This window comes from Phacochoerus africanus, chromosome 10 (genome assembly GCF_016906955.1).
Source record: "Phacochoerus africanus isolate WHEZ1 chromosome 10, ROS_Pafr_v1, whole genome shotgun sequence".
NCBI classification, from domain to species: domain Eukaryota; kingdom Metazoa; phylum Chordata; class Mammalia; order Artiodactyla; family Suidae; genus Phacochoerus; species Phacochoerus africanus.
Genome location: NC_062553.1, coordinates 2,717,074 through 2,741,304, shown reverse-complemented (window position 1 = coordinate 2,741,304; position 24,231 = coordinate 2,717,074). Strand labels below are relative to the sequence as shown.

The 24,231-nt window shown below is 57.8% G+C and overlaps 1 protein-coding gene across 2 annotated transcripts in view; it reads right to left on the bottom strand.

Annotated features, from left to right (window-relative positions):
• The window catches only part of ACOX3 (acyl-CoA oxidase 3, pristanoyl), a 41,045-nt gene extending 18,371 nt beyond the window's left edge, over positions 1-22,674 (bottom strand). Inside the window, exons 1-11 of one of the 2 annotated variants that reach the window (XM_047798306.1) lie at positions 22,410-22,674; positions 18,814-18,985; positions 18,376-18,609; positions 16,741-16,815; positions 15,945-16,034; positions 12,680-12,823; positions 9,232-9,320; positions 6,339-6,435; positions 4,433-4,615; positions 3,355-3,477; positions 1,419-1,539 (exon numbers count right to left, since the gene is read on the bottom strand). In XM_047798306.1, coding sequence (XP_047654262.1) covers positions 1,419-1,539; positions 3,355-3,477; positions 4,433-4,615; positions 6,339-6,435; positions 9,232-9,320; positions 12,680-12,823; positions 15,945-16,034; positions 16,741-16,815; positions 18,376-18,609; positions 18,814-18,972 — 1,315 coding nt within the window. In that variant the 5' untranslated portion in view covers positions 18,973-18,985; positions 22,410-22,674. Of the gene's footprint in view, positions 1-1,418; positions 1,540-3,354; positions 3,478-4,432; positions 4,616-6,338; positions 6,436-9,231; positions 9,321-12,679; positions 12,824-15,944; positions 16,035-16,740; positions 16,816-18,375; positions 18,610-18,813; positions 18,986-21,621; positions 22,363-22,409 lie in introns of those variants that run through there. The other variant, XM_047798307.1, reaches the window with a different exon arrangement.
• Between the last annotated feature and the right edge of the window lie 1,557 nt (positions 22,675-24,231).

Sequence of the window (24,231 nt, the reverse complement as noted above, 5' to 3'; positions counted from 1 at the left end):
GGCCGCGCCACCCGGGTCTCTGTCCGCCGAGGCAGAAGGGGCTCCCGAAGGGAGGCTGAGCTGGGAGAAGCCAGCAGGGAAAGGGCAGGACGCCTCACTCTGCACCCTCCCACGCCGCTGTGAACGGCCCGAGAGGGTCTGCAGCAGACCTGAGGCTTGCGGTCACCTATGACACCCTGGTCGTTTTCCCCTGACTCGCGGCCCCGGGCCGCAGCGAGACCCCTCAACACCAAGGCCTAAGAGATACCCTGCAACGGCTATTCGACGCCGTATGTGTATCCCCGCTGAGTCTGGCCTCGCTGGCCTCGGCTCGGCCTTAGTGTGTGTGATGACACTGGCTTTGGCCACTCCTGCCGTCGGCACGGCTGCAGGACTCAAGGGCCTCATTCTAAACCATGCAGAGCGTCTCTATGAGCTGCCACAACAAACGAAAACCGCAAAGAGCACCGCACAGAGGACGCCACACACACACACACACACACACACACACACACACACGGGAGGAACTTCGGCAGCCCCCTGGTTCCCCACGCGGCAGGAAGGCGGGCAGGGGCGGGACGTGGAGGAGCCGAGGGGCACCTGGGACCCTCCTCGCTGAACGCACCCCGGAAACGCTCCGACTCCACCAGAGCCCCACAGGCTGCCGAGGAATCGACTGCGCCTGAGGTCCCCGCCGGCTCCGGGGTTCGGAACACGTGGCTTTGAGTAACCGGACTTCAGCAGTCGGTTACCGGCGACTGGCCCACGGGAGGTTGGCTGGTAACTGCACACGGCATGATGACCAGGACGACGAGGCCGCCGTAACAACAGCGGTGCTGAGCCCCTCACGTGCGTCACTTCGCTTGCTGCGGAAGCCGTGCCGCACTCCCCGCCTCGGTCCCCACCAGAGAGAAGGGGAGGGACCTTGCCCGCGGCCACCCACCAAGTGACCGGCAAAGCCAGGATTCAGTCCCAGGCCATCGGTCACCCATCCTCGCAACCACACAGCTGCCAAAGCCAAGAAAAAGGAACTCTCTTCTGAGTTTCAGGATCTTTCACCAGAACGAAACTTGGGGCCATCACTGCCAAGTCGTTAACCAAAAAGTTGCAATTCAAACGAGCAGATGAGTCCTTTCCATGCCGGTGCTCAGGGGCCCCTCCCCACAGCGTCTCCGTGCTGCCTCGGGAACCCCGGATGGCAACAAGGAACACCAGGCATCACAGAGCCTGGGCAGGGGCTGGCACACTTGCTCTGGAAAGGGCTGGGCAGTGAATGGTCTAGGCTCTGCTCAGACTGGTCAGCTCTGCAGGTGCAGAGGGAACACAGCCACAGGAAGTGCGCACCCGAGAGGCCTGCGGGCTGTGGCCTGCTGACCCCTGGTCGTGAGCCGCAGGCTAGGGGCAAGGACAGAAAACCAGCCCACGTCTCCAAAACCTACCGGCCAGATAGCCGTGTCCTCCGCACGCCTCCCGACACTCCTGAATTCCCCGCTGGGCAGTCCACGAGGCCAGGGGCTTGCCGGCCGACGACAAGGCGTGGACCTCACGTCCTAGCTCGGCCTTGGGAGAGGGAAGCCAAGAGGACGAGGTGAAAAGAGGCTCCAGCAGCAGAGGTCGGGGCTCAGTTCAAGCCCAGCACCCAGGCTTATGTCCCTGTCCACCTGCTCCAAGGCACCTGGTGACAGCAAATGAGAAACCCAGAGAGGTCCCGTCGTGGCTCAGCGGGTTAAGAACCCGACATGGTGTCCGTGAGGATGCGGGTTCCATCCCTGGCCTCATTCAAGGATCCAGCGTTGCCACAAGCTGTGGTGTAGGTCACAGATGGGGCTTGGATCCCGCGTTGCTGGGGCTGTGGTGTAGGCTGGCAGCGGCAGTTCCGATTTGACCCCTGGCCTGGGAACCTCCATGTGCTACGGGTGTGCCAAAAAAAAAAAAAAAAAAGAAGAAGAAAGAAGGGAGGAAGGAGGGAAAGTAAGAAGGAAAGAAAGAAAGAAACCCAATTTTAGCTTAAAACCCAGTATCCACCTCGGCTGGACACCCTGTGGCGGAGGCGCCCCCACACAATCTCACAGTGATGAAAAGAAGGGGCCACGGCGCTGCTCAGCGGGTAAACCCCCGGGGAGAAGGCTGACCACAGAAGGATGCCTAGGACCCAGTTTACACCAAATTCACAGCCTGGACCCAAGTGACACGCTGTACCTGCTCCGATCAGCGGTGGTGAGATGCCAAAGAAACATCCCCTGCCTTCACACCTCTGCTGGACATTCTTTAGCTTCCACTCGGTATTTAATAAAAACAACAAAAACAAGAAAGAGACCCACACATCTGCTAAATAAGGGGATGCATTTTTCCAGCATTTGCAACCTCCAGTAAAGGCTGCTTTGTTTTTGTGGCCACACCCACGGCACACGGAAGTTCCTGAGCCAGGGATCAAACCCGCACCAGAGCAGTGAGAATGCCAAGTCCTTAACTTCTGGGCCACCAGGGAACTCCAAGTAACAGCTCCTTTTTAACCTGGGCCTGGGTTAAACCACTGAGTTTCAGAACGAATGGGGCTTTATTCCACTTCAAAACATGATTAACAGGACAATTCCATTGTCAGCTGGCTGAAGTTTCAATGACTCACTTTTGGGGCAAAAAACATGCCTAAGGCTGCATTTCCAAGGAAAAAAACGGCCCTCACAGGCGGCCTGGCTGCTCGGCAGCGCACCCTGCTGGCCTTCCTGCCTCACCCACTACCTCAACTCCTAGATGTTGCTGCTGAATATTCGGAAACGTGCTAATTTGAGACAGGTTTTTCGGGGCGTAGGGCCCCGAACTCTGCAGCATTTCTCATGAGCTTTCAAACGTAGTTTATGATTCACATTTCACTCCTGCCCGGGGGGCCGCGTGAGGTGGAAAATCAGTGCATGAACCATGCACGCAGCAAGGAGCACGGGACTCCTTTGAGCACAGGGGCTGACCTCAGTGGATTTGCACGCTCGTTTCTGGCACAAAGCCTCGCCTGTCAGCTCAGATCCACTCAGTGGGATTCAGACCTTTGGAGGGCTGTTTACACAAGGATCAGAACCATGAAATCGACTGCGGGGCCGGTAACGGGGATTTTGCAAACCCATCATGTTCTCAAGAGAACAGCAGTTGAACTCACAGACAGGAGGCAGGAGCCATGTCAGCACATCCCTGAGAAGCAGGGACATGGACACAGGCCTGACACGTGCGGGCCACAGCCCAGGAAAGAGGTCTCACAGGGTCCCCTCCCTGTAAACCCAGGAGGCACTGAGGCTGATTTGAAGGAATGGCTGCATCTGTGCTGTTTGGCCCCAGAAACTTCAACACCACCGCCTCTGCTGCTGCAGAGGGAAGCCGGGTCCTCACCTGCCTGGTGCTCTGGTCGTTCTTCAGAAAGCCTAGCTGCAGCTCCTGCAGAGCCAGGAAGAGGCATCTGGAAAAGTGGTCCAAGGCCCAGGTGGCGGCCAGGTACGGGAGCAGGCGCCATTGCTGAAACCGACACGACCCACCTGAGCGCCGGAGTCCCCTGGGCCCGCCTGCCTCCCGGGGTGGCCGTGAAGGCGAGGGAGCAGGGCACCCACCGCCCACGGCCCCCACGTCGACGCGGACCCCGTGAGCCCACGAGGAGGGGAGCCACCACCCCTGAGCCAGAGGAGGCTCGAGGAGGCCGGGGGGAGTGATCTCCTCCACCAGCGGATGGAGGCAGCGGCCTGAGAGCACCCGGAGGCCAGCCCCACGGGATGCAGACGCGGTGCGCCACCGGCTTCTCACGCGCCCACCAGAGGCAGCATCAGCGATCTCGACTTACAAAGGAGAGCACAGAGAGGTTCAGTGCCTTGCCCAAGACACACAGCACGGACGGGTAGCACCAGGGGCCAGGAGCCCCAGCACGTGGCTCGGCGGGAGGAGGGGGGCCTCTCTTAACGCCCCGGGAAGTCACAGAGTGCGTGTGGAGGGCGCCTAGGGCCCCCCCAGGCATGACCCATGAGTGGACTTCTCCTTATTTGGTGTCAAAACAGGCTCATAGTAAAAGAAGTGATGAGAGAAAAGCCTCGGACTCTGTTCCGTTTCCCGAGACCGTCGCAGAGACGCCTCCGCTCACGCGTCAAGGCCCGGGCCGGCTCAGCCGCTGCCTCTGTCGGGCCCTGCCGGCAACCTGGGGAGGATCGCTCCAGCCCCGGGCCCGGAGGACCCGCTGCTCAGAGTGCGGGGAAGGGCCGGGGTGCAAGGGGCTCCCCCGCCCGGCCGGGCGTCCAGGGGACACCTCTGCCATCGAGGGCTGCCTCCTCTCGGAGGCCCCGGCAGAGCAGCGTCCCCTCTGCTGAGGGACGGTGGCGTGAACGCGCTGCCCACGCGGCTGCTGCGTCCTGGGCCCATGTCACGGGGAGGGATGAGCTCGGGGCCCCAGGCGGGCAGCCCGGGAACCGCAGCGCAGACCCCGCACCTGCGTCTGGTACTCCAGCACGGGCACTTCCTCGCCATCTGCAGGTCCGAACTGACGCCGGGTGGCCGAGAAGCGCAGAGCTATGGAAAGGGCCAGCTTTAAGTTGATGATGGTCAAGGCCACGATAAAGACCCGGCTTGTGGACAGGCTGCCCAGGGCCCGGCCGAAGCGCTGCCGGACGTCCTGCGGGACGAGATCTGGTGAGAGCAGATGTGGGCCGGCTGCCTCGGGACAGGCCCAGGCGGAGGGCGCCCTGTCCTCGGTCAGCACGGCCGGCCCTGCCCGGGCGCCCGGACACAGAGCCCCAGGCCCGGAGGGCCGCGCTGCCGGGGGCCGGCGTCCCCATTGTGGGACGGCGTGGGGAGGCACGAGGGATGCTCAGGGCACAAGGACAGGGTCCGGGCAGATGTGCCATCTGCAGAACCTGCAGGCGGCCACCTGGAGGGACCGAAGCCCTGCTCTGGACCCACCCAGAACCGGACGCAGCTCATGCCGAGAGCGAGGCGGGGGCCAAGGCAGGTGCACTGCTGGCCCAACAAGGTTTCTAAAAGGGGCTCCTCCCTCCCCATCGAACCACCATCCTGCGGGTGTGACGGTGACCAGTCTTTCCTTGCGATCTTTTCAACAGGGCGACGGCCTGTGTGCATCTGTTTCTAAGGTGATAAAGCTCAGTGCACGTTCCCTCTTTCCAACAGCGGCCCGTGGGTGGCACCAGAGTCCGTCGCCTGCCCAGGGGCCTCACGTCCCGCCCTCACCCCCTGCTGCTTCTCCTGGGTACACGTCTTGTCTTATTCGGCCTTTTCTTCCAAAACCACGTCCACTCTGGTATGCGTGTGGCAACCTTCCAAGCCTCCGGCTGAGAATCACCCTCTCATGTTCTCACGCACGAGCGGCAGCTCAGGTGGGTTTGGAAAAGGCACATTCGCAGGCGTCCTCCCCCAACGTAGAAAACGTCACTCGACAGTCCCCCCGCGTTCAAGTCCCTCTGGAGACCCCAAGGGTGAGGGGTTTACTCTGCGGGACCAGGGCCTGCCGCACCCTCTCTGGGGGTCTCGGAGTCCCCTCTCCGAGGGGCTGACGTTCCCTCCGGCGGGTCGGGGAGGGGGCGCCTGGCTCCTCCCCAGCGGCCCCCCCTTCCGTCGAGGTTTGCTTCCTGCTTCACGGCCATTTCTGCAAACTGTCCCCAGCCCGCTTCTCTCATCCCCGCCTGCGGCCCTGCACTGTGATTTCAGCCCCTCACACTCTCCCCCCGTGCTCTCCGCATCGACGGGGCGCTTGCTTCCAACGACTTACTTTCACACTTTTAATTTATGTTTCCTATCACTTTCTCTTCCCGAAAGGCTTCCCATGGCACCTCCAGCTTCTTATCTGGAGGTTCCTGTCACACTTACTGAAGACCCGCTCCTTCAGTGCCAAGCATGTGACACGCTGTGACAGGCCGTGTTCTCAGGAGAGCACGTGCCCCCTGGACATGTCATCCCGGCCATGGGTTTAGGACTGGGAGGGCTCAGCCACTGACTTGGCCACGTCTGCAAAGCGCCCAGGGCTGTGCCACTGCATGTCCCTGCTCAGTGCACTGACGGGCACAGTCGCCCCGACAGTGGACATTGGCACCCCGTTTGTGCACACGCCCAGGTGACCTTCCGCCCTTAAGCCCCTGGCAGGAAACGGCGCTGGTGGGGGGCAGCTCCCTGACTATCACCCGGGACGGGCTGGGGGGGGCGCTGGGCGGGGGTGTCCGTGCCTGGGGTCCCAGGGCTGGCAGCCAAAGGGCCTGAGCCTAGGGAGGTTTGCACGGGCCGCCTGCTCCCGTGGCCACCCTCCTCCTCCAAGCACAGGGGGTGTCCCGTGGGCACGGAGGGGATGGCTTCCCACACGCAGAACCCATGTTTGGAGGCGCCTGTACCTTAAGTTTGGGGACGTAGGTGCCCTCGGGGGTGACGTCTGCCGTGTGGTTCAGCAGGTCCTGGCGCGGAATCCGGACCTGGTGGAACATGGCGAATCTGGGCGGAGACACAGCGCTTCTGGTTAAACGGGGGTCAGCTCCCGTGGCTTATCTCCCCCGGCCCGAGACCCAGATAAAAGCAAAGGACAGCTCAGAAGGTGACATAACCCCACGACCAACCCCACACCAACCAAGAGAAAGACATTTCAACCGTGAGGTTGCGGGTTCGATCCCTGGCCTCGCTCAGTGGGTTAAGGATCCGGCGTTGCCGTGAGCTGTGGTGTAGGTCGCAGATGCAGCTCGGATCCCGTGTTGCTGTGGCTGTGGTGTAGGCTGGCGGCTACAGCTCCAATTAGACCCCTAGCCTGGGAACCTACATATGCTGCAGGAGCAGCCCTGGAAAAGGCAAAAAGAAAAAAAAAGTCACTTAGTCACAAAGCTGCTCTGAGCAGCGGGCCAGCAGGGCCGGCCCTGGGACTGTGTGTCCTTAACACCAGATTCAAATCCACACGCCCTCTGCTGGAGGTGTGCTGAGGCTCTGGGGACTGCCCGCATCGCCGCTCCTGGCCCAGCTCCCAGCACCAGCCTTCGAAGGCTCAGGGACGGAGATAGCCGTCAGCTGGCTTCCATGGAGCCCCACGGGGAGAGGGACCCAGGTCTGGGGGAACGGCCCTGGCCGCCATCAGGATGGTCACCATGCCGCCCCCTGGCGGCGCCCAAGCTGGTATTTCTGAGTCTTAGAAGCGCTTGGTTCCACGGCCAGGAGGTGACATGCTTGTTTAGGGAGACGTGCTGTCACGGTGTGACGTGTCTCTGCTTAAGGTTCCTTGTGGGCCATCACACCAAGGGCCAAGACCTCAGTCTCCTGAGACAGGAGTTGATGTGGGGGGCACCAGGGCGGGGGTTTTCACCGATGTCCTCAAACAGCGGTAAAGGGTCCAAGCTGCAAAACCCAGTGGCCAAGGACTGCGGACCTGTGACTGCGCCTGACGCTGTCCACTGCAGGGACCGGCAGCATCTGTTCACAGCCGGAGGGTAACTTCCCACCACCAGCCCCTGGGCACACACCTGCCTGGCCTTTCAGGTAAGGGCAGACCCTTCCGCAGGTGGAGTCACCATACAGGTATTTGCTGGGCCCCACGCCGGGACACGCGGATCCGGTAAGAGGCCGCTGGTTGTCAGCCCAGAGCGAGACGCTCCCCCCGCCCCGCCCCGGCCCCAGCCCTCCTGATGCAGCCTCACCTGCAGCCAGAACCACCTTCTCAAACATACCTGTGCCCTGCTCTGAGGGCTGCAGATTGTCCTCGCCGCCCCGAGAACCAAGGGCCACACAGCCTGTCCCTGCCAGGGCCCCGCACACCTGCACGAGGCAGTGATGGAGGGAAACGTACGCCCCCTCCCGGCCAGGCCCCAACACTAATCAACAGGCTCTCGGAGTCCTTGTCGTGGCGCAGCGGAAACGAATCCAACTAAGGAACCAAGAGGCTGCGGGTGTGATCCCTGGCCTTGCTCAATGGGTTAAAGAGCTGGTGTTGCCGTGAGCTGCGGTATAGGTGGCAACGGCAACTTGGGTCCGTGTGGCTGTGGCTGTGGTGTAGGCTGGCAGCTGTGGCTCCGATTCAACCCCTATTCTAGGAACCTCCATATGCTGCAGGTGAGACCCTAAAAAAAGAGCAAAAAGCAAAAAAACCCAAAAAACAAAAAACAGGCTCTTTACACAGGACAGCGAGAGAAGCGCTCAGAATTCTAGGCAGGTATTGGAAGAGCTGGCTGTGTGTGCATCTGGTTTTGCTTTTGAAAAACATCCTTCCGTTTCCTCCTCTGGCTACAGAGTGAAAATCAATGGTCTCCACCCTCCCCCGGTACAGGCCGGGGCCCCTCGTTTTGAGGGTCCAAGCAGACATGAGAGACATTCTGTGCCTCCGGCTGCTTCTGGGGGGCAGCAGCTGAAAGGAGGTTTCTCCACGCGAGATGGTGGTCCAGCTTCTGTCTCGGAGACGACCAACAACCTGGCTCAGAATGACGGGGGTCAGAATAACCAGGGGTTCAGACTACAGCAGGGCAGGCTCCTCTGATCCTGCTGCAGCAGCAGGTATACAAACATCCGGAGACCACAACTGAGGTGCCCGACTTCGCTTCCGGGACAGAGGGGCGCAAACCATCTCCGCCTGGCTTCCGGGGGACGCGTGCCCAGGTGACAAAGGCACTGACAGGGAGCAGACGGCCCCCAGGCCTGGGACCATGCCATGGCACCCCCTTACAGACGAGGAGGCGGCCCAGGAAAGCCACCAAGATAAGGCAAGGGGCAGAGGCGGCCCAGGATTTGAACCCAAATCTGTCTGATTCCAAAATTCATGGCATTAATGATGACAGGAGTCCCTCGGTGAGACACCTTCCCGACATGGCTCCCCACGCCGCCTGCTGCAGGACCTCCCTGCCCCGCGTCATCTCAGACCACACTGCCCCCTCCCCCTGGAAGCCTGTTCCAACCCCCATCCCGCATGGACTCATGCTGGGTGCCCGAGCTCCGGGGTAGGGAGCAGGCATGGCACAGAGGCGGAAGCCCCGCAGGCCACAGGGGTCCGGCCTGAGCCTCGTCTGAGAGCGGGAGCCACCCCCTGCCAGGCAGAGGCCCGCGTCTCTGCACCTGGGGCATCTCCACCTCCGGGGGTTGGCGTGCATGACACGGTCTCAGGTGCGGAGGGGAGGCGTGTCCCCACCATGGTTCTCCCGAGTCCCCCGCTGTCAGGTCAGCTCCGAGGGCCCAGGCGAGGTCACGGCCAGGGAGGTACAGAGCAAGGACCCTCGGGTCACGCCCCAGAGGAGTGGCCTTCGAGCTCGGCCGCGCACTCACCCGTTGCCCAGGCCGTTCTGCCCGAGCTTCCTCCCCACGTCGCCGACCGTCACCCCCGGCATGGGGAGAAGGGTCCTCGGGTCCCGGATCTGCACAAACCGCAGACGGCAGCTGTCACCACAGGCGAGCCGGAGGGAGATTCCCAAACCCCAGGGACTGGGCCACAGGCTCCCCCCAAAACCGCATCTCAGGGGAGCCAGGGTCCTGCAGACGCACTTGAGGATCTGGCGGGCGCTGGCCCTGGGTTAAGCTGGGGGGGGGGGGGGGGGCGCTTAAGCCTCATGACCAAGGTCCTCGGAAAGTCAGAGGAGGAGACGACGGGGGCGGGGGGGGTGTCACATGAGGACGGAGGCAAGGGCTGGGGGAGGGGGGCAGTGGCCACAGCCCAGGAAGGCCTGGAGCCCCAGAAGCTGGAAGAGGCAGGAGGAGGGTGCCTGGGCCTCCCGGGGGCGGGGGCGGCCTTTCTGACATCCTGACTCAGATGCCAGCTTCCAGACCAGGAGAGAGTCAATTTCTGTGGTTTCAGGCCCTGGTTTGCCCTGCTTTGTTGGGTTACAGTGGCTCCAGGACATTGGTTAGTACGAGCTGCCAGGGGGTCGTCCGGCATTTCCTGTTCATGGGTAAGATGCAGGGCTTTCCACGGGTTTTAATGAAAGGACAAAACGGCTGTGGGGGAAACAGCCTAAGACGATGGCCGGGCACCTCTGCCCCCACAAGTCTCTAATAAACACGGGGGCCTGACGCCCACAGAGAAAGCGGACAGGCCCCGCCACCTCAGCTCTACGTGGACGGCATGGAGCCTCGTCCCGCCAGGCGAGAGTCCGCCTCCCCCTCCCAGCCGCGGGGAACATTCGCCAATGTCTGCAGACATGTGCAGGTGTCTTAACTGGGAGGGACCACGGGCATCTCGTGGAGAAAGACCAGCGATGCTGCTGAACACCCTACAGTGCAAAGGACGGCCCACAGCTGGGGCGAGCCAGCCCCAAATGTCAACAGCAAGGCTGCAAAAACTCCATGTCAGAGCATTCTCGGATTTGTGCTATTCAGAGCTGAGCTACCGGTAGAAATTGGCAGCTTTTGCTTATTTCCGGGCAAGAGTTATCTCACTTAGTGGAACTCTAAAATACTGATACTTAAATTGAAATAGAGGCGTTCCCGTCACGGTGCAGTGGAAATGAATCCGATCAGGAACCATGAGGATGGGAGTTTGATCCCTGGCCTTGCTCAGTGGGTTAAGGATCCGGCGTTGCCGTGAGCTGTGGTGTAGGTCGCAGACGCAGCTCGGATCCCTCGTTGCAGTGGCTCTGGCGTAGGCTGGCAGCTACAACTCTGATTCGACCTGTAGCCTGGGAACCTCCATATGCCCTGGGTGCAGCCCTTAAAAAAAAAAAAAGAAAGAAAGAAATAGAAAGCTAGAGTCAAACAATAAGTTCTGCAAAGGTTCAGGGGAAAAGGCAAAACCTCATGAAATAGAAAAAATAGTTTTAAAAAAGAGAGGGAGAGGAGAAGAGCTATTTTTAAAAGTTAGCGATTTTTCAAGTAATCCATCAGAAAAATACGGCTCGTGCTAGTTTTCAGTTCATCTCGAAATAAATGATAACATCATCCTTACAAATTTCATGTTCACCTCTTGAATCAAAAAAGGACGCTCACTGAGGTCAAGGGCAGAACAGAGCAGAGGGACAGCGCCCGAGCCCTGCTCAGACAGCCCTGAGCAGCTTTTGCTCTTGAGTAGGGGTGGGAGTGGGCATGGGGGTGTCTGCTTAGCCCCACAGGGCAAAGGGCTTGAACAGACCTTTCCTGAAAGAAAATAAATAGCCCACTGGCACATGAAAAGATGTGGGTGGTTATTAAGAAATTGCACAGGGGTTCCCGCCATGGCTCAGCAGTTAATGAACCCAACCAGGATCCATGAGGACACAGGTTCAATCCCTGACCTTGCTCATTGGGTTAAGGATCTGGCGTTGCTGTGAGCTGCAGTGTAAGCCAGCTATAGCTCCAAATGGACCCTTGGCCTGGGAACCTCCATATGCTGCAGGTATGGCCCTAAAAAGCAAAAAAAAAAAAAAAAAAAAAAGCAAATGCACAATCAAAACCCTAACCAGATACTGCTTCACACCCGCTGGGGGGTCATGGGGACAAAAGAAAGTAACAAGTGTTGGTGAGAATGTGAAGAAACGGGCGCCTCAGCATCGCTGGTGGGGGTGTAAGATGACGGAAGCCAGTACAGGAATCTACAAAAGGTTCCATACAGAAGCACCGCACAAGCCAGCAATTCCGCTCCTGGGAACAGACCCTCAAGAGGTGAAAACAGGTGCCCCCTCAGACACTGCTCATCAAGGTTCTCCCAGTCGCTGAAAGGTGAAAACCACGCAGCACGTCCATCCAAGGACAAGGGTCAGGTATGCAAACCAAGGACTAGCCGCACAGGGGCTCATTCAGCTGTAAAAGGAAGGGGGACCTCCCTGGTGGCTCAGTGGGTTAAAGATCTGCCGTTGCCATTGCTGTGGCTCAGGTTCAATCCCTGGCCCCAGAACTTCTGCATCTGCAAGTGCAGCCAAAAGAAAAGAAAAAAAAAAAGAAGAAGAAGGGGGTGGTGCTGGGAGAGGCTGCAACACGGATGAACTTCACAAACACGTGAAGGGAAAGTAGTCAGACACAAAAGGTCACCGTTGACAGGATTCCTCTTAAAAGAGACGTCCAAAGAGGCAGAGCCACAGAGAGAGACCAGACCAGACCAGAGGGGGTGGCGGGGAAGGAGTGCGGACAGGTGCAGGGTTCTTCTAGAGGGGACGGCTCTGAAACACCGCGAAACCTCCAGTGAAACGTTCACTTTAAATCAGTTCATTGTATGTTACGTGAATTGCACTTCAATTAAAAAAAAAAAGATGCAATGACTTCTCTGAGAGCCACTCCCGCACCTGATCAGAAAAGTCTTAAAGAACAAAAGCACCAGAGGGTGGCGGCGGGGGGGAGCAGGGCTTCACCGGGACCCCGTCAGCCCAGGTGGGAAGGTCCTGCACCAGCTCCAGGCCGGGGGAGGCTGCAGCGCCCAGGCAAGCAGGACACGGGCGGCCATCCATTCTGGGCACTCCATTGGCCAAAGCTCCTTCGTGACCCAGGAAGGGGCTACAGGAAAGCGCCCAGGTCAGACTTCAGGTCGAAACACCCGGAGCCCCTGGGACCCAATGTCCTGCTGGTGTCCACACAATGCCGGTGTGGCTTCCAGGAGGATGGACCCTCTGCCCAGATGATCTCAGGCTGGTGGCCCAGGGTTTCTCAAAGGCACCCCGCTGCCATGTGGGGCTGATCATTCTCGCGGGGGGATGGGGGCGGCCCCGTGCCCTGCGGAGTGTTCACTGCACCCTTATCGGGTTCCCTAGACACCCGGCTGTGATGAAAATGCCTCTGGACGTTCCAAACACCCCCAGGTGAAACCCAGTCTGACCTGCACGATAAAGGGGTGTATTCCGTGGCACTGGCCCCCTGGCGTGTAGAGCTGAGCAAACACCACCGCGTGAGTCGCCACCTTGCCCATGTTGCCGACCCAGAACTTGGCCGCTTCAAAGTCAGGGGAATGTATGATGAATTCCTGCACAGGGAAGAAAACGAAGTTGCAGTTACCTTTTTTTTGGTCTTTTTAGGGCCTCACCTGCAGCATATGGAGGTTCCCAGGCTAGGGGTCAAATGGGAGCTATAGCTGCTGGCTGTCACCACAGCCACGGCAACACCAGATCCAAGCCATGTCTGCGACATATATCACAGCTCGTGGCAACGCCAGATCCTTAACCCACTGAGTGAGGCCAGGGATCAAACCTGCATCCTCGTGGATGCTAGTCAGATTCATTTCTGCTGCGCCACGACGGGAACTCCCAAAATCACAGTTAGAGCCTGGAGCTCATGGAATATATGTGTGTATATATACACATATTAATGCATATATACTTATATATTTATATCTATATACTTTTTATATATTCTATATATTTATATATATATTTATGTATGCATTTATATGTTTTTACATATTTTTATATATTTACATATATATACTTTTGGGGGGGCGGCTGCACCCATAATATGCGAAAATTCCCAGGCCGGGGATCAAACCCTTGCCACAGCAGTGACAACGCCAGATCCTTAACCTGCTGCGCCACCCGGGGACTCCACATGGACTTTCTTTTCATCTCCGATACGATCGATTTGCTCTGTTCAGAGCCTTGGAGGCACGCACAGCCCCACTGTGAACCAGAGCACGTTCCTGGGGCTTGTGACGTAGAGAAGAAGCTTCCTACGGAAAACGATGACCAACGTGTCCCCCAATAAGACATGCAGATATTCTGGAGGCTGGCGCTTGCCGCAGACAGCATCCACCTTCTCAGCGAGGCTGAGCACGGCCTTGGGGGCCCCTCCTGTTCCCCTCCCACCTGACCCCTCGCCCACCCCTAAGGCACACGCACTCTTCCTCTTCCCAACCGTCTGGGTCGGGTCTGCGGGTGGCAACGTCCCACAAGCCTGGGGGAGCCAGACAGATGAGACTCCGAGGAGAAGTGGGCACAGGGCTGGGGCTGCCCTTGGGGGGAGCCCAGCAGGGGGCCTGGGAAGTGTGTGACACCAAGGGGAGCCACCTGGTGGCTGGACAGATGGCGTCTCTCGGCAAAGCGTAAGGGCCAAGCTGCTGAGGGCCAATCCCAGCTCTGCCTCCCCTGCTCCTGCAGGTTCCCAGCGAGCTTCCCTGGTAGAGCTCTGTCCACTGTGTGTGCCACAGTACAAGCCCAGACAGACGTCCTCTGCGCCCCCGGGCCCAGCACATCCAGCTTCTCCATGCTGGTGACCCCGTCTGCATAAGGGGCCCCCCAGCCTGCCCTCACAACAGCATCTAGCATACAGTAGGTGCTCAACAAATAACCCGCTGTCCAGATGAAGCACAGCCTGTGGCCTGCAGGAGGCTCGGGGCTCCTGACTGTGACCCATCTTCCTTTAGGACACAGGCCGAGAGGGGGAGTCAGAAACGACATCCGCGTCCCCTCCCCGCCCGTCACCTTCCCGGCACCGAGACCCCAGCAGGCATGGAAAGAGAAGGGCCGAGCGCCAGAAAGACCTGGGTCCAGACAAAGGCATCTGGAGGCTGAGATGACAGATGAACACCCGGAGGGCGGGGCACACAGCCTGCTCTCAGCCCTGACACGGGGCTGACTCAGCCTGCTCCCTGGCATCGCCCAGCAGCCTGTGCGGCGCCCACTATGACCTCCTCCACCATCCCTGCTCTGCCGGGGGCTCCTCAGGCTCGTCCCCCTTGGGGTCCCAGCCCCCAGCAGCGGAGGCACATGGCCCACGCTGGCAGGTGAATGCACGGGGGGTCACAGAGGCACAGGAATTGGCCCCCTCCCTGCTGCCTAGACCGCTGCCCAACCACATGAGTAACCAGGCGGTGGGCAGGGTGCAAAGGCTCCTAGAACACACAGGCAAGTGGCAGAAGCACGAGGTCCTCTGGGAGACACGGGGGCAAAGGGCCCTCCCCAGCATACCCCCTCCCCTCCCTGCCCTCCCCCCACGCCCCTCCCCTCCCTGCCCTCCCCAGTGCCAACACCCCTACACGTCATGACCTCATCTGCTCAAGGTCTCGCCTCCACCAGAGCATGTGCTCCCTGAGAGCAAGGACCTACCAGGTCCCCAGAGCACTGAGAACAGCCCTCGGTGGACATGCCAAGTGACCCATGTCACAGTGGCCAACAGGGCAAGTGCCATGGAGAGTCCACAGATGCAGGAGGAGCGCCAGGCTCAGAGGAGCAGAAAAGAGAAGGCAGGCTACCGGCCGAAAGAGCCTGGGCCCCGGCAGGGGAGGCTGAGAAGCAGCTAGAAAGGTTCAAGGGCCATGGGGAATCTTCTTTGCTCGTTTTATAAAGCAGGAGCAGCTCCAACTGTTTACTAAGGCAATACCCATAGACTGCCTGGTAAACAAAGATATCAATTTCACAAAATGACAGCTGTATCTTCACTGCACTCAAATTCCACACAAATCCAAACCATGACAGGTGTCCAAGGGGGAGAAGGTTTTGCGTCTCAAACTCTTTTTTTTTTTTTTTTTGCTTTTCAGGGCTGCATCCAAAGCATGTGGAAGCTCCTGGGCTAGGGGTTGAGTCAGAGCTGCAGCTGCCAGCCTATGTCACAGCCACAGCAACGCGGGATCCGAGCCACCTCTGTGACCTACACCACAGCTCATGGCAACGCCAGATCCTTAAGCCCCTGAGCGAGGCCAGGGATCGAACCTGAGTCTTCATGGAGGCTAGTTGGGTTCGTTACTGCTGAGCCACAAGGGGAACTCCTGGCTGGCAAACTCTTTATCTGCTAAGCCCCCTGCATTCAGCATAACGGATCTCAGAGGGCACTGTACCAGCGCACACACATGTAAAAAGATGGGCTCCTGGAGTTCCCGTTGTGGCACAGCAGGTTGAGGATCTGGCGTTGTCTCTGCAGTGGTGTAGGTTCAATCCCTGGCCTGCCAGTAGGTTAAGGATCTGGAGTTGCCACAGCTGTGGCATAGGTCACAGCTACACTTCGGATTCGAATCCTGGCCCGGGAACGTCCATTGCCTCTGGTGCGGACAAAAACATAATAAATCAGTGAAATAATCAACAGATGGGTTTCTTGGCCTAATTATACGACAACACCATGTTTCAAAGTCCAGAGACGGACCGGCAGGTGTCACCTACCTCGGTGGTGGGGTCGTAGTGAGCGGTGGTCCGGATGGCCTTGGTATTACTCCCGTGACTCAACTCGGTCAGAGCAAAACACCCAAAAATCTAACGTGGAAACACAAAATGACGTGAGGCAAGAAAGGGCCTTCCTGGGAGACATGCCACCTCCCGCCTTTGGCGCCAGGACCACAGGCTGAAGCGCCAAAGCGCCACTTCCTGTCTCCCCACCAAGGATCTTGCTAAGTCACCCAGCGGGGCCCTGCAGCCCCGGCGGGATGCTGTGGGAGCAGCGGATCCGAGGAGCTGACAGCAGCCTCGCTAAGTCCGCAGCGTGGTCAGAACAGCTCCCAGGACGCAGGAGAAGAGGCCCAGATACGAAAAGGCTACATTCCTATAGCTCTGGGAACGCAGGTCCCCGGCCTTGGGAAAGAGTTCCATGAGGAGTTCCCGTCGTGGCGCAGTGGTTAATGAATCCGACTAGGAACCACGAGGTTGCAGGTTCGATCCCTGGCATTGCTCAGTGGGCTGAGGATCCGGCGCTGCCGTGAGCTGTGGTGTAGGTTGCGGACGCGGCTCGGATCCCGTGTTGCTGTGGCTGTGGTGTAGGCCGGCGGCTACGGCTCCGACTAGATCCCTAGCCTGGAAACCTCCATATGCCACGGGAGCGGCCCCAAAAAAGGTAAAAAGACAAAAAAAAAAAAAAAAAAGCCCCATGAAATCAGAAGCGCATCCCCTCCCCTGGGGCCCCCTTTCCACAAGTGTCTACGGAGAACAGGCAAGAGCTCACAGCTCCCCGGGAACCCCAACGTACCTCTGTGCTCACGATCTGTGGGATGTATTTGAGATGCCTTTCGGAACCAGAGGTGTAAATCAGTGATCCAAAACTCTGAAAATGTAACATCACCGTGTGAACAGGCGGAAGCTAAGGGGGGCGGCCGTCCCGGGACTTCCTAACGGGGACACGTTACACCCTCCCCATGGGGGTCGCGAGGGACCCAGGTTCCGAGAGGCTAACGGCCTACTGTCCAAGGCCCAGGGTCCCCGAGACATGGCTGCCCGGCCTTGAGCTCCCGGAGAGAACTGCGTGCTGGTTTGAAGCAGGTAACAGGAGTTTAACGGAACCACAAGGTTGGTGACCGGCGAGGAGATGGGGGGTGAGAGGGAGGAGGGTGTGGGATGGGCAAGGTGAGCCCACCTTTCCGAGGACGGCATGTGGCTGGGGCTGCCTTCTCGAGTTCATGGCCACCCACGGATTGAAGAGGTGAGGAAAGAGCCCCTCACCTCTGACCTCCATTCCCTCTCTCTCTCTCTCTTTTTTTCTTTTTTGGCTGACCTGCAGCATGCGGAGTTCCCAGGCCAGGGATCAGAGCCAAGCTGTCGTTGTGACCTACACTGCAGCTGTGACAGGGTCGGATCCTTAACCCACTGTGCTGGGCCAGGGATCAAACCTGCCTCCTAGTGCTCCAGAGATACTGCCGATCCTGTTGGGCCCCAGCAGGAACTCCATCTCTCTCTCTTCTTTTTCGTTTTTGTCTTTTTTAGGGCCACACCGGTGGCATGTGGAAATTCCCAGGCTAGGGGTCGAATCAGAGCTACAGCGGCTGGCCTCCACCACAGCCACAGCAACACAGGATCCAAGCCACGTCCGCGACCTATACCACAGCTCACGGCAACACCAGATCCTTAACCCACTGAGCAAGGCCAGGGATGGAACCTGCGTCCTCATGGACGCTAGTCAGATTCGCTTCCGCTGAGCCACCACGGGAGCTCCACATCTGTCTGTTCGGGCATAAAGCACGCGTTCCAACGCTCCTCCTCTCGTGCAGGAGATCCCTGCAATTTATCCGAGGACGTACGCGTGCCAATTTGCACACAGAGCTGGAAAACCCTGACCTTGTCTCTAAAAAAACACGATGTGCCCACACATTCTAATCTCCGCTTTTATCTCCTAAATTAGTTTTTAAAAAATTTCTTTCGGAGTTCCCGTCGTGGCGCAGTGGTTAATGCATCCGACTAGGAACGATGAGGTTGCAGGTTTGGTCCCTGCCCTTGCTCAGTGGGTTAAGGATCCGGCGTTGCCGTGAGCCGTGGTGTAGGTTGCGGACGCGGCTCGGATCCCGTGTTGCTGTGGCTGTGGTGTAGGCTGGCAGCTACAGCTCTGATTCGACCCCTAGCCTGGGAACCTCCATATGCCATGGGAGCGGCCCTAGAAAAGGCAAAAAAAATTTTTTAAATAAATAAATAAGTAAAATAAAAAAATCTCTTTCAACGAGCATTTCCCAAAGGCATCCACCTCCCAAGCCTTTTAGGGGCAGGCAGCCTCAGAGGCAACCGTCGACCCCCCAGGCTGCGTGTGTTTCAGGCCCACGGGGCGCCTCTGGCCCCGGGCGGGGCGGGGCGGGGCGGGGCGGCACCGCCTCGGCGGCTCCCTCCCGGGCCTGCTCACCAGCAGGTGCAGGATGAGCATGTTGGCCAAGGACCAGTCGTAGGCGCCCAGGCAATGCAGCAGCGACGTGACCCTCTGCGGGCTCCACAGCATGTCCTCCCCGCGGGGGAAGCTGTACTCCAGGACCCGCTTGCAGCGCAGGAAGTTCACCTCCTGGTACTTCTCCACCGGGAGCCCGGCGCCCCGGGGAGGGGAGAAGAGAGGGTCGTTCTCCAGAGCCGAGAAGATGGTGTTCTGGAAAGGCAAAGGATGGAGGCCGCCTGCACATGGGCCACGGGGACCGGGCCTCACCCAGAACCGCAGGACAGGGATGCGCGCGCGGCCCGGGGGACAGAGGCGGGCCTGAGGCCTCGCCAGTGCGACCCAGCTGTGTTCACCCATTCGGAGCTGAGGCAGGGGCCGCCCGCAGCCTCCCCCACGGCGGTGCCCGGGCCTCACCTTGAAACGCAGTGTGTCCTCGCCCTCCCAGAACAGCGCCAGCTCCCTCCAGGGGAAGGAGGCCCGGGCGCGGGCCGCCTGCAGGGGCCCCCGGGGCGGCTCTGGCAGCAGGGCGACATTCCTGACCTCGTCGTCGCTCCCTTCCCTGGCGGATGCCATCCCTCACGGCCACCTGCGGACACACGACCTGAATCAGAGCTGGTCCGACCGCTCACACCGCCACCACCCCAGACGTGTGGCGGGACGGACAGCCGGAGGCCACCACCGCACCGAGCTCACGGCCACCTTCCCAAGACGGCAGCTTGGGAGGCATGCCTCGTTTCCAGTCGGAATGGAAGTGACAAGAGGCCAGACAAGAGCAAAGGGTAGCCTGTGGCTGGCACTGGGACGTGCCAAGAGGAAGAGCCCAGGGCTCTGGGTGCTAAAGCCTGGCCTGAGGACACCTCGCCCACTCAGCCAGCCCAGGAAGCCTCAGCCGGGATCCAGCCAGCGCTGGCCAGTCTGCTCTGGCCACGCCCCCCCATGTCCCCTGGAGCCCACCTGGATGGGAGGGTCTGCCCCTGAGCCTGTGACTCGACTTGACAGAGAGACCTCTGGTGTCCACTAACACAGCAACCTAGCTCTCTTGACCAGAGAACCATTCTGGAATGATCTGAGCAGACCGACTCCTCTTGCACAGTGCCTGGGCCAATGGAAGGCCTGGACAGGACAGGCTTGCGAACAGAGACCTAGGGGGACACTAGGACAGCAGAGTCCCGGGCCTGGACCCTGGGCTCAACTCTTCAGGGCCCACGGGAAGCTTTGAACCCTTCCAAGTGAGCATTTCCCCTAAAATCAGGAATGAGAGCAGGATGTCCACGCCTCCTCTGCTATTCAACAGAGTTCTGGAGGTTCTAGCCCCATGCAATCAGGCAGGAAATGAAATAAAAGGCATTCAGGCTAGAAACCTATCTCCATCTGCAGAAGACATAAGTCTGTCTATAGAAATTCCTAAGACAGCTGCCAAAAACTATTCAAATTAATAAATCAGTTCAGCCAGTTGGTCGGGTACAAGATCAGTATGCTAAACTCAACCGATTTCTGTACCAGCACTGAACGACTTAAAAAGAAATCAAGGACTTCCCGTCGTGGCTCAGTGGAAATGAACCTGACTAGGAACCATGAGGACGCAGGTTCAATCCCTGGCCTCACTTAGTGGGTTAAGGATCTGGCTTTGCCATGAGCTGTGGTGTAGGTCCCAGATGCGGCTCGGATCTAGCGTTGCTATGGCTCTAGTGTAGGCCGGCCGCTGTGGCTCCAACTCAACCCCTAGCCTGGGAACTTCCATATGCCACGGGTGTGGCCCTGAAAAGACAAAAAAGGAAAAAAATGAAATCAAAAAAGAAAAAAAGAATGAAATCAAGAGTGCCCTTTGCAGCTGAGTGCTAACAAACCCGGCTAGTACCCATGAGGATGCAGGTTCCATCCCTGGCCTCACTCAATGGGTTAAGGATCTGGCATGGACATGAGCTGGGATGTAGGTCACAGATGCGGCTCAGATCTGGCGTTGCTGTGCCTGTGGTGTAGGGTGGCAGTCACAGCTCTGATTTGACCCCTAGGCTGGGAACTTCCGTAAGTTATGGGTGCAGATCTCAAAAGAAAAGAAAAAAAAGAAATTAAGAAAACAATTCCAGGAGTTCCTGTCATGGCTCAGAGGTAACAAATCCAATCAGTGTCCATGAGGACATGGGTGCGATCCCTGGCCTCGCTCAATGGGTTAAGCATCCGACATTGTTGTGAGCTGTGGTGTTGGTTGCAGATGAGGCTTGGATCCCGCATTGCTGTGGCTCCGATTCCACCCCTAGCCTGGGAATTTCCATATATTGCAGGTGTGGCCCTAAAAAGACAAACAAAACAAAACAATTCCATCTACAACCACAACCACAATAATAAAATACTTAGAAATAAATTCAACCAAAGAAGTGTAAAACCTATAGTCTGAGAACCATAAAATGTTTTGGAAAGAAACCTGAGACCTAAATAAGTGGAAAGACATCCTTGTTCATGGGTCAGAAGCCTTTACACTGTGAAGATATTAATATTAACCAATATTCCCCAATGCATCTACCAATTCAGTGCTGTCCCAGTCAAAATCCAGCCAGCTTCTTTTTTTTTTTTTTTTGGCAGGAATTAAAAAGCTGACCCTAAAATTCATAAGGAAATTTAAGGACCTCTGAATAGACAAAACCACTTTGAAGCAGCCCAAGGACACTTTAGATGGGTGAACGGTACCATGACTCCTAGCTCAATAAGTAAGTTTTTGTTTTGTTTCTGTTTTTGCTTTAAGTAAGGCACAGATCTTAAGAGTTTCCTTTATGGTACAGCGGAAATGAATTCAACTAGTACCCATGAGGATGTGGGTTCCATCCCCGGCCTGGCTCAGTGGGTTGGGGATCCAGTGTTGCCATGAGCTGTGGTGTAAGTCACAGACGCAGTTCAGATCTGGTGTTGCAGGTCCGACTGAGGGCTCTCGGCAGAGACCGAGCGCCCCAAACACAAGCGACAAGGTCAAGGGAAAGCGCCTTTCTGGAACTCCCCGTCCCTGTCAGTGCTCACGCTCCCTCCCTTTGGGCCAGAATATCACACTCCTCCCTCTGCGGCTCTCCTTGCAGACTCAGCCTCAGCCACTCTCACCCTGTATCGCCTCATCCATTTAAACTGTCGTGATGCATGGCGGGCCCCCATGTCCAGCCCCCCAGCCCCATGTGCTCCTTGGCAGTTTCCTCAACACCCTCTTCTCAAACTCTGAATGTTCAGCACTGAACTCACCCTCAGCCCAGCACAGTCTGTCCTCCTGCAGGGCCCGTTCTGAGGGGGTGGTGGCCCAAGGGTGATTCCATGACTGGAGGGTCCTCCTGAAATGACCTTCTGCCACCTACCCTGCACCCCAGTTAGTCAACAACCCCCACGCTGCACCTCTTTAATGCGGATTGCATCCCTCTTCTTTATTCCTATTAAATCTTTCTTCAAAAGCTCCAATTATGCCACAAACACTGTATGTGGGGGGATGTGTTCATCTCACACACGGCTAATCAAGACTGGGCAGCTCAACTCCATGGTGCTGGCAACACCAAGTATTATCAGCACTCTCATTTTCCAGGTGAGGGAAAGAACTTGTGACGGTGAGGTATATACTGCCACCAAGTACATCCCACCCCAAATCCCAGGATCCTAAGCAGCAAAACACCCCCTGAGGTCACCACCCCTGCAGGATGGTACAGCTGTTACAAGCAAGGGTCTGAAGCCAGACGCCTGGTGTCAGATTCCAACTCTGGAGCTTACTCTCTGGGCGAATTTAGCAGTCACTTGACCTCTCGCGGTGATGAAAACACGGTAATCTACTCCAGTATCTAGTTGGTAAACTGTTCCCATTCACAGCGGCGCCTGGCGCAGCGCCCAACAGAGAACCCCCACTCCGTTAGCGAGGCTTCCGCCTCTTTCAGACGATTTAGACGCGGCCCCACCATGCAGATCCGATCATTCTCCTTTTAGGTGGGAGCTGTCTGGTGACCTCAGAGGACAATGTCTGAACTCTTCAACACGTCTCCCGAATTTACCTGCCCGGCTAGCGGCCCTCGCAGCCTCTGCACCCAGCAGTCCCGCGTATGCCCCCGGACCTTTGCACGTGCCGCCCGCACGCCCGGGGCAAAGACGGGCTGGCCCTCCGGATCTCCCGGGGCCGTCGGGCTCGCGGGTCCCCGCACCGCCCAGCGCTCACTGCAGGTGCTCAACAGCGGTCCCAACGAGCGCTGCGTAGCGGAGAGCCCAGGACAGGGTGCCCGGCAGGCGCAGCCGCGGACAGGCCCCGGGTCTTCAGCGCAGCCCCGCCTCTCGCGCCCGGCCCGCCCTGACGTCATCATGCCGCGCCGCCCGCCCTGTCGCCAGGGAAACGCCCGACGCGTCCTGGGTCCAAGGCCGCAGAGGCTTTGCGCAAGCGGGGAGCCGTCCCAGCACTCTCCCCGGCGCTCTGCCCAGTGGACCTTCCTGCGTTTGAGTCCCTGGAATTTATGTTTAATATGCAGGCTCCTGGGCCCACTCCGAAGCTCTGGAGTCAGAGCCCCTAGGCTGGGGCCTCGGCATTTTCAAGTTAGCTCAGTAAAGCTAGGGAACCGTGGTTCTACCCAGTTCTTCCGGGGGTCCCCAGTGGGTGAGCCTCATTGCCCACCGCACTAACCAACTCGAGAATCCACCTTTTACTAGCGTTTCTTTCTTTCTGTCTCATACTTCCAACGTCTTCACTCCTGCATCTCGAGGTCAGCTCCACATTTAAATTAAATCTGAGACTCAGGCTCTGTTTTGGCGGGTCCAAACCAAGACACACATCCAATGAAATTACAGAGACAGGATCAACTGAACTTAGCAATGTACCACATACAGAACAAGGAAGAAAGAGAAGTCGAAATGTTTCCCTTTAAAGGCGCCTGAAAGGAGTTCCCGTCGTGGCCCAGCAGAAATGAATCTGACTAGTATCAGGAGGAAGGGTCCATCCTGGCCTCGCTCAGCGGATTAAGGATTGCCATAGGCTGTGGTGTGGGTCACAAACACGGCTCGGACCTGGCACTGCTGTGGCTGTGGGGTAGACCCGCAGCTCCAGCTCCGGTTCAACCCCTAGCCTGGGAATTTCCTTATGCCACACCTGTGGCATTTTAAAAAAAGAAAAAAGATAAGAAAAGATAGGATGCTTGTGAGAGATACAAGTGGACAGGCGAAAAAGCACTGCCCCGAGGAATAGGTGGGCTACATTTTTATAATCCAGGGAAGGTGGGGAAGGGGGAAAGACCGCTTCTTCCTCTTTCTTCAGGGAGACGTCGGGCTTACATCACTAGCTCCTCCTTGGTATCCGATCAAAGAATATTTGACCCTATGAGGTCAAACTAGGACTGTCCTGGCGCTTATTCAGATCAACCGAAGGGTGGAAACCTGGGCTACACTCATGAGGGCGTCCTACTGAGGAATGTCCCTTAAATACCTGCCTTTGGCCCTCAGGGTCATTATCTCGCTAAATCTGAACACAGGCCTCCTTTCATCTTTCACTCAGTGACCCGAGGCGTATCTCCTGCTTTTGTTTATGGCTTTAGAGTTAAGCAAGCCCTTTGTTCCAAGATGTGCCGATGGCTTTCTTGGGCTCTTCCGACAGTGGTCTCCCAAAGTCCCCTAGGTTTCCCTGTCTATCTCTCGTCCCCTCCTGGGACGTCACAGCTGCCTGTGTAACTCTCCTACTCCATCCTTATCTCTTGGACAGCGATACCATTGAAATAAATGTCACTTCCACGGGACTCTTAGGCAAGTTTTTTTATTGAAAGAGAAAGGAGAAGGTGGGAAAAAAAGAGGCCAGCTCCCTGATTAGAAGGGGCAAGTTGCATTCTTAATAAAAGGGAG